Source organism: Brassica napus, chromosome C8 (genome assembly GCF_020379485.1).
Source record: "Brassica napus cultivar Da-Ae chromosome C8, Da-Ae, whole genome shotgun sequence".
NCBI lineage: Eukaryota > Viridiplantae > Streptophyta > Magnoliopsida > Brassicales > Brassicaceae > Brassica > Brassica napus.
The window spans coordinates 31,778,533-31,793,826 of NC_063451.1; the positions used below are offsets into that span (position 1 = coordinate 31,778,533).

The 15,294-nt window shown below is 38.0% G+C and overlaps 1 protein-coding gene across 4 annotated transcripts; it reads right to left on the reverse strand.

Annotated features, from left to right (window-relative positions):
• Positions 1-6,139: 6,139 nt before the first annotated feature.
• On the reverse strand, positions 6,140-8,980 carry LOC106361951 (hydroxyproline O-galactosyltransferase GALT4). Of its 4 annotated transcripts, XM_048765838.1 has the most exons (8): positions 8,153-8,974; positions 7,858-8,119; positions 7,730-7,764; positions 7,517-7,699; positions 7,157-7,450; positions 6,779-7,081; positions 6,590-6,697; positions 6,140-6,515 (listed from the first exon to the last, which is right to left on the reverse strand). In XM_048765838.1, exons 1-8 carry the CDS (start codon positions 8,648-8,650, stop codon positions 6,306-6,308), a joined length of 1,893 nt encoding a protein of 630 aa, XP_048621795.1. In that variant the 5' UTR covers positions 8,651-8,974; the 3' UTR covers positions 6,140-6,305. The 4 variants fall into 4 exon arrangements, with proteins under 4 accessions (XP_048621795.1, XP_048621794.1, XP_048621792.1 ...); XM_048765837.1 differs by having other exon boundaries at positions 7,858-8,974; XM_048765835.1 differs by having other exon boundaries at positions 7,157-7,764; positions 8,153-8,980.
• Positions 8,981-15,294: the final 6,314 nt, after the last annotated feature.

The window sequence follows — 15,294 nt, forward strand, 5'->3', positions numbered from 1 at the left end:
GACGTAGACAAAAGAAAAGATCAACACTTTGTTAAGTGGTTGAAGAATCAGGTATTAATCAAATACTTTTAAAATTTTCATACATGAATGATTTGTATTTCAACGTTCTTTTTATTTTTAAATAGGTTGATTATGACGACGATGCAGATTATCCTAAGTGGTTACACGAAGTAATTCAATCTCCACTTGTAAAGGTCACCACATCACAGATGTATTTCACACGAGGCTATACTTTTCACACATATGAGTATGGTAAACAGCGGGCAACCAGTAACTATGGAATTTGTGTGAAAGGAGAAACAGATTTCTACGGAATCTTGACGGAGATTATTGAAGTCGAATTCCCAGGGATATTGAAGCTAAAATGCGTCCTCTTCAAGTGTGAATGGTTCGACCCCGTCGTCAATAGAGGTGTTCGGTTGAACAAATTCGGTGTAGTAGATGTCAACGGTGGCCGGAGGTACAACAAATTCGAGCCCTTCATCTTAGCTTCACAAGCAGACCAAGTTAGCTTCCTTCCATACCCTCGGATGAGAGAGTCGGGTATAAATTGGTTAGCCGTGATCAAAGTTACACCTCGAGGACGAATCATCATAGGAGAAGAACCACCATTGCAAGAAGAACAAATAAATGAAGTTCATGAACCTGAACAAGAAATTGATGACATCCTTCTCATTGATCCGCATAATCACGAGTATGAAGATCTTACCGAAGATCCCACGGAGGAAGCTGTTGAAGACGAGTTTCATGAAAATGATGATGTTTCAAGTGATGACGAGAATGTCGATGAATCCGATTAATGTATTTGATATTTGTATGAGTTTGATTTATTATATATAATTAAAGATAATGGGAGTTTATTTATAAATAAGATATCGACATTAATTATAAGTAAAGGAATTGTGTTTTTATAATTTTCGGTTTGGATTAGAATGAATTGCTTGAGGTTAAAGGATAGAAGTGTTTGATATATGAAGTAGAAGATAAAGAAGATGTGGTTTGGGGTTTGGGGTTTCGTTTTAGGGGTTTAGAGACAGTCGTCGTACTTTCCACGTTACCTCACGGGAATTTTACGACGATTTATAATACATTACCTCGCATATTCCACGGTAACAGTAAACGTCGTAATAGCCTCGTGAACTTACGTGGAATAAGAGACGCTTTATAATTAAAAAAGCGGACCTCGCTTATTCCACGTAAGATCAAAACGTCGTAATAGCCTCGTGAACTTACGTGGAATAAGAGACGCTTTATAATTAAAAAAGCGGACCTCGCTTATTCCACGTAAGATCAAAACGTCGTAAGAGCCTCGTGAACTTACGTGGAATGAGCGAGGTCCGCTTTTTTATTTTACTTTTCGTCGTTAATTCGTCGGTAAATATAAACCCTAAACTAAAATGAAACCCAAATCCCTAAACCCCAAATGTGCAAACCCTAAAACTCCCCATCCTACTTCATATAAACTAAAAAAAATTATTTTCTATTTTATATAAACTTAAAAAAAAAAGAGAAGAAAGATATTGGAAACACATATGACGAGATACGTAAGTGTAGCCCACATAAATCTACATCATTTGTATTCAAATATCTTCTTCTCTTTTTTTTGTTTTTAAACCTTTCATATTTGATTTGTAGAGTGTGTTTGATTTGTTGTGTGATATGTCAAATTCAAAATTTGTAAAATAGTTTTTCAACGTATTAAACCTTTCAAATTCAAAAAAATATATATATTGAAGTTAAAGGGTTAGAAATATATGAAGTATAAGATAAGAAATATAAGAAAGATAGGGTTTGAGGTTTGGAGATAAGAAAGATAGGGTTTGAGGTTTGGGGTTTAAGATTTTAGGGGTTAGCAAAAAAAGCCTCGCTATTTGCACGTAATGTCGATGATAAAAACAACAATCGTCGCAAGAACGACGTAAAATAAAACACGGGCCTCTGTATTTCCTTCAAAAAAAAACACGGGCCTCTGTATTTCCTCGTAAAAAAAACACGGGCCTCTATATTTCCTCGTTAATTTGTGTGGGCCTTGCGACGAAACGAAAGACGGGTCTTTGTCTTTCCTCGTCATTTTGCGACGAATCTTCGACGAAACCTAATCCTATATATAGGCGAAACCGCAGCCCTCTTCATTTCCTCTCTATTTCCTCTCTACAGCCTCTCTATTTCCTCTCGCCATGGTAAGTCTCTCATTCCTCTCTAAGTAGTTTAGGGAATTTAGATTAGGTGGTTAGTTTAGGGAATTTAGTTTAGGAAATTAGTTTAGAAAATTTAGGTTTCGTAATTTTATTAATTACGTAGTTAATACTGTTCATAATTTTTTTTTTGACTCTTGATTTTAATTTAGAAATTTAAATTTTGCAGACTATTCGCAAGCACCAGCGTACTGCTCACTACTCGCAGATGTTCGGTCAACCGGGTAGTCGGTTAGACCCGCCTTCACTTCCCGGTTCTTCTTCAGCTCCCGGTTCTTCGGGTCAGCAGGAGACCGTCCCCGAGACTCAATCTTCTCAGAGAGTCTCGCCTTCTTCTACGGCATCGCCATCAGTTCCTCATGTGCCTCCTCCGATAGCTCCTCCTCCGATGCCAGCTCCTCATGTGCCTCCTCAGATGCCCGCCAATCAGGTTCATGCTGATTTGATGGTGCCACCAAGTTGTCCTTACTCTCAGTACACTGTTGAGGACATTCTCGGTTTGCCAGGCAGAGAAGGCTTACCGATCATAGACCCCGACCGACCTGACGGAACTCTCTGGTATGTATGTTACATTAATTTTTTAAAATTCATTTGTGACTTTAATAAATATTTAAAACTTTAAATTTTTTTTTCCAGGTTTGGGGTTGATAACTGCCTTGCAACAGAAGTAACCGAGACGATTAAAGGTTACTTCTCCATGCCACATCCCAACTGGAAATCCACTCCGATCTACATCAGAAGGACGTGGTTCAAGATTTACGCTGTAAGTTTTTACAATTTATTCCTGATTTATATTTTTTAAAATTTTATTTTTCTAAACTAATTATTAATATTTTTTTTTTTGCAGCAAAAATTTAATTGGTCCATGGGGGTCAATGAGAAAGTGCGGAAAGAGTTTATCGACAAGGCGAAGAAACGTTTGTTGGACACGGTCTCCAACTGGAAGGGTGACTGGATCGTGAAGGGCTATGAGCGGGGCAACCCCGCAACCATCACCACGAACGTGTGGGATGGCCTCATCCGTTATTGGAGGGATCCTGATGCCATGAGAGTCGCCCAGTCTTGCTCCGCCTCCCGTAACTCGGTAGATGAGCACGGCCACAGGGCGATGCAACATAGTACGGGCCAAAAGCCACACGCCCGCGTCCGTTTGGAAATGGTACGTAATTTAAATATTTAACTTTTTAATTTTTAATATATATATATATAATAAAAACTTTCTTAACTGTTTTTAGGCCAAGGAGTTGGGACGTTTACCGACTCTTATGGAACTTTTCGATCGGACCCACAAGAACAAGGCGGGCGAATTTGTAGATGAGAAGTCTGAGAAGATCTACAACGATGTGGCAGCTCGTATTGACGAGCGTGAGACCCAGCTGGCGCAGGAGTCCGCCGTCGGATCACCCGTCGTCTTATCCACAATAGAAGTGGATAGAATTTACGAGGAGGTAAATTTTATATAAATTTTTTATTAATTCCATTTTACTTTAAAATTTAAATTTTAATATATATTTTATTGTTTTTTAAGGTCGCTCCTAGGAAAAAGGGACGTGTGTTGGGGATTGGTTCCGTCAACGATGTTCCGAGAGCGACTTCCTCTTATGGCCAGAGACGGGATGATGAAGTCTCTGAGCTGCGCGACGTGTTGGAGACGACACAACATCAGCTGTCGTCGACACAAAACGAGTTGGCCTCGACAAAAACGTCGTTCACAGCTCGTATGAGTGGTCTCGAGAACTTCTTGGACGTCATAGCGGCCACAAATCCGGAATGGGAGGCCATGTTCAGGACCATGAAACAACAAAACCCCATTCCAGGCGAGGCATCCGTGCAAGTCAACGAGGCAGATCTCTCGAGAAGGAGCGAGGAATTCTACGACGCGGCAATGCAGCATTAGTTTTTTTTTTGTTATTGTATTTTAAAATTCAAAACTTATTTATATATTATATAATTTCATTTTGATTCGGCCAAAAAAAAATTTTCTATTCGATTTAATTTCAATTAAAATTTTATTAATAAATTAAATAAATATAATTTTTATTTTATTTTTATTTATAAATTCAGTAAATAGAAAACAAAGTAATTTCGTAGCTAATTCCCGATGTATTAACGAGGAAAATTAAAGACAAAATCTCGAGGAACTATTAACGAGGATTTTACGTGGATTCGTTTTCGTATACTTTACGATTCTATTATGACGAATTACTTTCGTGTTATTTACGTTTTTATTACGACGAATATATTTAGAGGTTTTTGCGGGTCTTTTACGACGAATCGTTTTCGAGTTACTTACGAGGAAACACAACGACCGTATTACGTGGAAACCCCACGTGGTCTTTACGACGAAACCTTAATTCTTCTTTACGAGGAAAATATAACCTCGCTAATGAACGAGGAAAGGGCGACGAATCTTCTCTTACGACAAACATATAACGACGAAACGCCTTTCAGCGCCATTTCCTCGTAACCCTTCTTTTACGAGGAAATAACGAGGATTTTGGCCGCCGCTATACTTGTATTTTCTTGTAGTGAAAAAATAAAATAGGTAGTTTAAATACATTTAATGATATTTCATTAATATAACTGAAAAAGACAAGCAAATAAATATGAAATTTAATTAAAGAAGTATGAACATTTTCAAATAGGTACTTATCTTTTAATAATATAGATATTTTACACTAAGATAGTTTGAGGTTTGATGATTTTGGAAATAAATATCCAAAAACTGCCATAAAAATATGGATTTGGTCAGTTTGACAAGAAAGAGCTAAATTATTAAAAAAATATCTGGTTAAAGAAGGAAAAGATAGCTTTGAGGAAAGATGTTGAATGGGTTTAACACTTAATAGTAGTAGAAAATTGAATTCCTTTTTTTAATTGAAACAAACGATACCAAATTTGAGGATAACATATTAGATTTTTGATTGGTATAATTTATATGAAACAAAATTTAAGAATCTATCAAATATAAAATTTAAAATATTGTATTCAAATCATTAATTAGAAAATTAATGTTCTAATAAAAATATATTATAATTAGTAACAATATATTTCAAAATCTCCCCATCTTTAAATATATAATAGAGAGATATGTTAGATATAATTAGCAAAATACTAGATTTTAGTGAAAGTCAGTTCTCAAAAAAATAATACTTAATTTTAGTGAAATATTTAAAAGCAGTTATTAAATAATACTCCATCTGTATAAAATTTCTTACATCTTTTTTCAGGCAATGAATTAAGGTTCATTGACACATATGACCCCAGAACGAAGACTTGGGAAGAGTTAGACTCGGGGCAAACACTGTCGGTGCACTCCTACACTGTTGTTAGGAACAAAGTGTATTTCCTCAACTATAACATACCTGGAATGGGAGTGTTTGATCCAGAGAAGAATTCTTGGAGCTGGGTGTCTGTGCCTCGGGCTGATTTCAGGTTCAAACTAGGGCAATGGAACAATAAGGTTATCCTTTTTAAACGGGGATGTGATTATGAGGTCTTAAGCTGTGACCTTGATAAAGAGGACGCAGACATGTGGAGAGCCACACCGATTATACTATCTGGTTATCACGCCACCAGTGTTCTCATCAACTGTTGATTTTGCAAAAATGTGTGGGGCTGTCAGCTTAATTTGTGTTTAGCCCTCAACTCTGTCGATGTTTCGTTTTATGGTTTATTTCCTCTGTTTATCTTTGCACTCAGAACTAAAAACCTTCAAAAACAAATAAATAATTATTATAGGAGTGATTTACTAGTGACGTAGTCTAAAGTTGCTAAACGTTAGAATACAATAATATTACCTATCCTTCCTTGTACTTTTCTCGAACCAATCTTTAAAGATTCTCTGTTGATGAAACAGAGTATAGCTAAAATAATTCAAACTCCTCATCTTGATGAGGAAGTTGTAAGAGATAGCACACTTGCAGTAGCAAAACTATTTTGAGTTTTCTGTCAACTTTTCAAGAGCTCTTCCTTATATCATATATATATAGATACATTATAGATTGTTCTATACAGAGATCTAAAGCAGTTAGCTCCATAAACTCAACACATCTGCGTATTCATTTTCTTTTCAAATGAATCCGGCAAAAAATAAAAAACAATGTAAAGTCATCTCATGTTGCAGCACTGGGGCTTCCCAAGTCTCTGCAGCTTATCCCACAAGCAAATCATCTGCCGTGGCGACTGATAATGAGCGGTGAAGTAGTCTTCTATGCATCCGAACTGGCAGAACCTGAGGCTGTGAACCACCGCCACTGGCCTAGTCTCGTTGAACTTCTCCACCCACATTCCCATGCTCACATCTTCCATCTTGAATAACTGCAATAACCAACATGTACAACATCACATCAACAGATGCTAAATCCACCAAATGGGTAGAAAGGTTGACTTACTCTTAATCTCTGCTGCTCAAAATCATCGACGATGAACTTAGCTATATCATATGACAAGATGTAACCGGGACCATTAGCATAGGGAGGATAATACTCTTCTGGCCATTCCTGGTTTGACAATAACATAAAAGGCTAAGCACACATTACTTGTTAAGCTCAAGTGAGTGTAAAGACTCTAAGCATATGTACCTCATATGTCACAGCCCATTTCCCAGTGCGCAGAGGCTTATGGTAGAAGTTAATGTTTCCAATATAAAGGTTATCTCTTCCTTTAACCTTCTCTGCTTCCTGGATAACAGCATCCACTCGCACAAACGTATCATCGTCACATTTCATTATATACTTTGCCGCCACTGTGCTAACCCCATATTCGCAGATGGCAACGGTCTTGAGCACAACGAGGTCGTAATGATCCATGTACGGTACTATCACAATATCACCAAAGTAGTCAGCTTCTTTCTTTAGATCCACATTGACTTCCTTTCTTGCGTGCTGCAAGAGATTAATTCACATAAGCAAAGACTATGTTTAGGTGATGTTCTGTATAATATCAAGAACTGTGCTTACCAATGCCACGAAAAACCGGGCGACAACTTTCGAGGATCTGACTAGCTTATGCTGCATCCATGACTTCCTCACAGCCATTCTCTCTGCAAAATGGTTACCAGCAGAGAGGATCCCAATGAAGAGCTCTACAGGCTTCTCAGGTAATAACGCAGGAGCTTTCCATATGCTTTGCATCTCAAGATGCTTTTGCGGCGCGAAACTCGGGTTTGTGAAGGGTAAAGATGAAGCGTATATCGAATGCACATCAATGTTCCCCTTCACTGCTAATCCAGTAGCATCCTCTAGAACAAACCCCTGAGATAGAAAAATAACCAATGATAAACCACTAAACCAATGAACTGTTTGTGTTCTGTTACTCACGGTTCTGTAAGGGAAAGACGTGATATGTCTTCCATTAACGCTGATGTGATAACCTTCCATCCCAGCTCTAAGGGTAAGGACAAAGAGCTTCCCTTCTTCAAAAGGGTATGGCCAATCATGTGTTATCTTCTTCCTCCCACCCATTAGCCTTTTCAACCACCATGTGTTCTTTGACTCATCATCACCATCACCATCACCATCACCATCATCATCCCTCTTCCACCTCTCACATTTCACCTCTCCATCAACTTCAACAAAACCCATAAACCAAATAAAAATCGAACCTTTACAAGTCAAACTAAACAATTATTTAAAGTCAACGCTAGTTCAGAAGTCAATACCAGAATCTTCCTCCTCATCACTAGACTCACGCCCATCGCATCGTAAAGCAGAGCCCCACTGCATACGATAACAAGTGTTCTGCTCAATCACTGGCCTCCCACTCCAATCACCTCTAATCCTCGGGTTGAAATGGAGGATCCGAGGCGGATCTTCCCCCTCCACCGCCTTCAACCCCTGCAACTCCATCATGAACTGCGTCACCATCACCGTCTTATCACCTTTCTCCGCGTGCGCCCAGTGCGGCGTCGCCACGACGGTTACCTGAGACCCCAGCGTTAACCCGCACGGCAAAACCAAGACCTTGCTCCGGTTCACGAACTCGGGCCCGTTAACCGAAACCATATCCGGACATTTCTCATTCCGGGGGTTGGTTTCTTCCGGTTTGGTTACTAAACCGGAATCGAGCCCGTCCCACATTTTCTTCCCCGTCGAGATCGCCGTTTTGTAGAAGACGGAGAACTCATCGCCGCCGGCGAAGAAGGTCTCGTTGGAGAAGAGTTCGGAGACGGTTTTAAAGTCTCGAACTTTATGCTCCGGGGAGCGAAGCTGGGCGTGACCCACCCGATTAACCCGACCCGGTTTGTTTCCTTCTTCTTCTCCGACAGGAGCTCGGTTCGTTTCCGTACCGACAAGCATCTGTCTCGGCAATGCGTCAAAGGAAGACACGTCATCAGACCCGGAAGGGATTTGGAAGCTGATGCAGAGGAAGTAAAAGAGGAGAAGAGCTAATAGGGAGTGAACAAGCCCGAATCGACTCTGTGAGGCGGAGTTTTCGAGTTTGGGCTTCTTCATTGCTCCAAACACAAAACCGTAAGAAAGAATAAGAAAGAGAGGGTCTTTAGTTCAAGAGCTCACAAATTTTGGTAAGCCATTAATGCAAACAAAAAAATGAGAAAAGGTAAAAACTTTTTACGATTTTGGGTTCCAACTTTTAAGCGAAATGCACAAGGGGACGAAAGATTTGAAGAGGGGAATAATAATGATTCTGTGTTTCTTTTGGGAGGTCACTATCCGGCGTACGAAGATGATGATGGTCAGCCAGTTACTGTTTCAGAACCACGTCGTTTTAACGAGTTCACACACTGGGAAAGGGGAAGATAAATAGTTGGACCTTTGTGTGTGGAATAATAAAGTTACGACCTTTTATAAAGCTTTTTTGAGAAGCTAAGCTTGTTTGTAATCAAATTATGAACGGTAAGAAACACAAACTTAACCGGTGATATCATCAAAACTCCAAATACAAATGAGAATTCGGCGAAAAAAAACCTCAACTTTGTACGAATTGCCAAAAGAAACATGAAATTTTGAGCTGACCAAAAAAACTTTAGAATTAATTAACAATGTTTTCGTCGACTTGCCAATTTAGCAAGGCAAGGTATTTTACCACTAGGCTACTCACAATTTCAATGTACTTACTAGCATGTTTATTTTTATTTGGTACATATTAAATATAAAAAATTCTCTAAAAACTTAATAAGATCTTTAAAATTCCAAAAAAATAAAAAATAAAGAAGATTTTTATAAAAAAATTATTTTTCTTTTAAAAAATAAAATTTTATTTTTCTTTTTAAAAAATAAAAACTCTTCCAAAATTTTCTAAAAACTTAAAAAGATCTTTAAAATTCCAAAAAATTGAAAAAATAAAGAATTTTTTTATAAAATTAATTTTGAAATTAAAATAGAAAATAAAATTTTATTTTTTTTCATAAAATAAAAAATCTTCCAAAATTTTCAATTTTTTTAATACATTTGCTAAAAGTTGAAATTAATTATACACACATAAAAAGTTGATAATTGTAACTTTAATTTTTTGCATTTTATTATAATTTTTAAAAATTTGGATTTTTTTTTAAAAAATGAAAATTTTGGAAACTTTTTGACTTTTTAAAGAAAAAAAATATTTTAATTTTAATTCAAAATTAATTTTATGAAAATTTTGGGAGATTTTTTTTTTTAAAGAAATGTAAAATTTTATTTTTTTAAAGAAAAATAAAATTTTATTTTCAATTTTAATTTCAAAATTAATTTATAAAAAAAATCTTTATTTTTTTCAATTTTTTGGAATTTAAAGTTCGTTTTAATTTTATAGAAAATTTTGGAAGAGTTTTTATTTTTTAAAAAGAAAAATAAAATTTATTTTCAATTTTAATTTCAAAATTGATTTTATAAAAAAAATCTTATTTTTCAATTTTTTGGAATTTTAAAGATCTTTTTAAGTTTTTAGAGAATATTTTTATATTCAATCAGTACCAAATAAAAGTAAACATGTTAGTAAGTACATTGAAAGTTCCACTAGCCTAGTGGTAAAAGACCTTGCCATTTGACCAAATAACCTGGGTTCGAATCCACTGGTCTACATATTTTTAATTTCAAATCATGTAAAACGACGTCGTCTCATCTCATTTGAAAACGACGTCGTTTCACTAAACGACGTCAAATATTTCTGTTAAATTTGTTGACGGCGTGCTAAATTGGCAAGTCAGCGAAAACATTGTTAATTAATTCTAAAGTCAATGAAAGTTTGGTATTTTTTTGGTCAGCCCAAAAGTTATGTTTCTTTTGGTAATTCGTGCAAAGTTAAGGTTTTTTTTGGCCGAATTCTCAAATACAAATACAAATTAACCGCTAATATCATTATTAGTTTCGGTTATATTTTAGAAATATCACAATAAAAATGAATTCTTGAGTTTATAATATTATTTTAATGATTCAAGACAGCCAGGTGGTTTTGAGAGAGATAGCAACTACACATTATCAAAAAAAAGTTGTTAAACGGTAAGCATTGTTTTTTTTTTTTTTTGCTCAACAACAACTTTATATTAATCCAAACTTCAGAGTCTTACATTGGGCTTATCAGCCTCAACACATGAATTCAACCACATAGGTACCATAGAATATAACTTAGGGACAAAGGACGTAAACGTAGAAGTCTTCTTCGCTGACAAAGGACGTAAACGTAGAAGTCTCCTTCGCTATCCTATATGCTGACTTATTACCACTCCTCAGATGATACTGTACTTTGAAACCTTCATTTGCGTTCAATGAGATCGAGATATCTTGTATGATGGGAGCAAGTACCGACCATATATTCCTCCTCTCCGTTGAGCATTCTTGCCAACATTTGTGAATCTGTTTCAACGGTAAGCATTGTTTTAACATTATTATTCTGGGAAGTTTTATATTTTGTTTGACATGAATCATCATTAGTATATATATGTGGAGTTTGCAAAATTAGACCACAAGTGACAACGTACTTAATGGTAATGGGGGTGAGAAATTAGACCACAAGTGCCCGGCTGCAATCCATTTTAGTTGTTCATGTCGTTTAGTTTCATTTTCACTATTCATTTCCCAAATTCAAAATTTAAATGATTTACCTGGGACCATTTACCGCAGAATATACAAATTAATCACCTTAATAGATATATGAATATTTATGTTTTGTTTTACAGATGCCCTAAAATCATCAAGTATTCGATTATATTTTATAAATCTGATTTATTTGCTAGAATTATGGGAACTCAATTGGGTAAGAATGATATAACCCATGATTTATGATCTGTAGATTGTGTAAGATATAGAAAGGCGATCATCACTTTTAATCATATATTCTCACATTACTCTCTGTATATAAATATTTATTAATTAGGCTCTCTCTCGATGTATAAAGCTAGAGCACTGCTCTTTGTGAATAATATACAATTCCATATTCATCATGGTATCAGAGCACTAAAAGATTTAGACCTAATTTTTTTTTTTTTATTCCTCTTTTTCTTCCGCCTCTCTGCGTCTTCTTCTCTAACTCTTCTCAACCTCTGTTTCTCAATTCTCTTTTGGGTTCTCAATGGCTACTGAAAGTTCCAATCCCTCATCCTCGGCTGAGACTACCACAGTCTTCAACCCGAGAGATCCAGCAAGTACCTTGCTTACGGTGAATATGTCTAACATCACAAAGTTGACAAATACCAATTACCTAATGTGGAACAAACAGATCTGTGCTCTGTTAGAAGGTCTTGAACTCCATGGATTCCTTGAAGCTACGGCTGCTGTCCCACCCACTGCGACTAATCCCGAAGGCCAGATTGGAGCCAATCCGGCGTACACTCCATGGAGGAGACAGGACCGACTTCTCTACAGCTCTCTTATTGGAGCCATCTCCACCCCACTACAACCGCTCGTTTCTAGCGCTACCACAACGGCTGAAATCTGGAACCTTCTGTCTCAAACCTTCGGTAATCCCACCCGTGGTCACATACGACAACTCAAACTCCAAATCCAATCATCTGCTAAAGGTACCAAAACAATCTCTGAGTATCTCAGGAGCATCAAAGTCACAACCGATGAACTGGCGCAACTTGGAAAGCCGATGGACCCTGAAGACATCACTGAATATGTTCTCAACGGCTTACCTGAAGATTACAAGTCCGAGATCGATGCTATTCATGGTAGAGACACCACGATTTCTTTTCCTGAACTTCATGAACGTCTCCTGAACAGAGAAGCAATGATTCTCTGCAAAGCTCCGGTATCTTCACCAGTAACTCCTATCACTGCAAACGCTACAGACACACGCTTCAAGAACAACAACAATAACAACAACCAGGCGTGGAGATCTAACAATCGCAATTTCAGTGGCAGGAACTACACCAACCAGAATCATAATCGATCATCCCGTCCATATCTCGGAAGATGCCAGGCGTGTGGAACACAGGGACACAGTGCTAAATTTTGTCCTCAATTTCGTATTGTTCCTGGTTCAAGCTCAGCACAGCAGTGGAACACAACTCAGCCATGGCAGCAAGCTCCTTATCAACAATCATGGCAGCCACGAGCAAATGTAGCAATGATGAATGGTGACTCCTCCACATGGCTGCTTGACTCGGGGGCTTCACACCACATGACGTCGGACTTAGCAAATCTATCTCTCCATACCCCTTACAACGGTGGTGACGATGTGATTCTCGGCGACGGCTCGGGTCTCAACATTTCACACACCGGTTCTTTCTCACTTCCCTCTCTCAAATCTCCCTTCTTTATTGATAATGTTTTATACGTACCTGCTCTAGATAAAAACTTGATATCAGTTTTTCAGTTATGCAAAACTAATGGTGTGGCTGTTACCTTTACTCCAACGTACTTTCAGGTACGCGATCTGAACACGGGGGCTCTTCGACTGGAAGGCCAACCTAAGGGAGGAACTTATGTCTGGCCGAAACCTCAGACATCAACTCCACCATCTTTATCTTATGCTTCTGCTACTTCTACTACTTTATCGGATTGGCACTCTCGTTTAGGCCATCCTGCTTTTCCTATTTTAAAAACTATGCTTTCGAAATTTGGTTTACCTTTGTCTTCAAATGTTTTATTGACCAAGCCGTGTAATGCTTGCTCTATTAATAAGATGCACAAGTTGCCTTTTTCAACTTCAACACTTACGTCTTCTTCTCCACTTGATATTGTCTTTTCAGATGTTTGGACTTCTCCAATCATTTCAATTGACAATTTTAAATACTACGTTATTTTTGTAGATCATTATACTAGATATACTTGGTTTTATCCTTTAAAAAGAAAATCAGATGTATCTGACGTTTTTAAGCGATTCAAAGTGTTGGTTGAAAACCGATTTCAATCAAAACTTAGAACGCTATATACGGACAATGGTGGTGAGTACATTGCTCTTACTGCATTCTTAGCAGACAATGGCATCTCTCATTTTACTACACCACCACATACTCCAGAGCATAACGGTATTTCCGAAAGGAAGCATCGACATACTGTCGAAACCGGACTAGCACTCCTATCACATGCTTCAATGCCGAAAGGCTATTGGACTTATGCTCTTGCTACTGCAGTATACCTTATAAACCGTATGGCTACTGCCACTTTATCTATGAAATCGCCTTTTGAGTCTCTGTTTCGTCAGGTTGCAAACTACTCTAAGCTAAGAATATTTGGTTGCTTATGTTTTCCTTGGTTACGTCCTTACACATCTCATAAACTAGATTCTAGATCAACTCCATGCGTATTTTTAGGCTATTCTACTACACAAAGTGCTTATTTTTGTCTTGATAGAGCTACTTCTCGCATCTATACATCTAGACATGTAGTCTTTCATGAGTATGTTTATCCATTTTCTTTGCCTACTCCACTTACTTCTGAGAACCATACTGAAGTTGTTGATGCAGATTCTTCACAGACAGCAGGACCAACAGGAGGACCAACAGTTCAAGCAGTTCCTATACAGGCACCTACATCCAATATTCCGACAGAACCACTGCCACAGGAACCTGCTACGGTCCCGGCACCAGCACCTACATCTCCTGCAGCTCCTTCTGCTACAACTGCTACTCCAACTACGACTGCTCCTGAAAATGTCATACCTCTGCCGATCTCACCACAGCCGTTGATACCACAACCACAACCTGTTCTGCAGCAACAACAACAACCGGCTTCAACTTTGACTATCTCTCAGCCTCTCCCGACAAGACAACCAACACACACATCTCAGCGAACAAGAAAACCAGTAGACAAGCTTAACCTTAGTGCAGTGGTTAATATTGGTTTTGAAAAGATTCCCACCTCTGTTGCAGAAGCTCTGAAAGACCCCAGATGGCGTCAAGCTATGATAGACGAGATCAACGCGCAACTGCGAAATCATACGTGGGATTTAGAGTCTCCACACAGAGCTGCTAATGTTGTAGGCTGTAAATGGGTGTTTACGATCAAAAGGAAGGCAGACGGCACAGTCGAAAGATTCAAAGCGCGTCTGGTTGCGAAGGGCTTCAATCAAAAACCAGGAATTGATTATCATGATACTTTCAGTCCGGTGGTGAAGCCTGCGACAATTCGTCTTGTTCTTAGCGTTGCCACTTCTCACAACTGGCCTCTTAGACAGTTCGATGTTAATCATGCCTTCTTACAAGGCAAGCTCGAAGATAATGTCTACATGCTACAACCGCCAGGGTTCGTTGACAAAGACAATCCTACAGCTGTATGTAAACTCCACAAGGCGATCTACGGTCTGAAGCAGGCCCCTAGGGCATGGTACAATGAGCTTCGCCGGTTCTTACTGGCCTCTGGGTTCACAAATTCTTTGGCTGATGCGAGCTTATTCATCTACAATAAGAATGGAGTTCTCCTCTACATGCTGATTTACGTCGACGATATAATCCTGACGGGGAACAACCAGACTCATCTCAACAACTTCATCACATCTCTATCAACGCGATTCTCTCTAAAAGACCTTGGCCAACTTTCTTATTTTTTGGGTATTGAGGCTCATTACTCTTCTCAAGGTCTATTACTTACCCAACATCGTTATATTGCAGATCTTCTACATAGGAACAAGATGGTGGACTGCAACACTGTTCCTACACCGATGTGTCCGTACAAGCATCTTACTCTTGGCTCAGGAACGCTTCTCAAAGATCCAACAC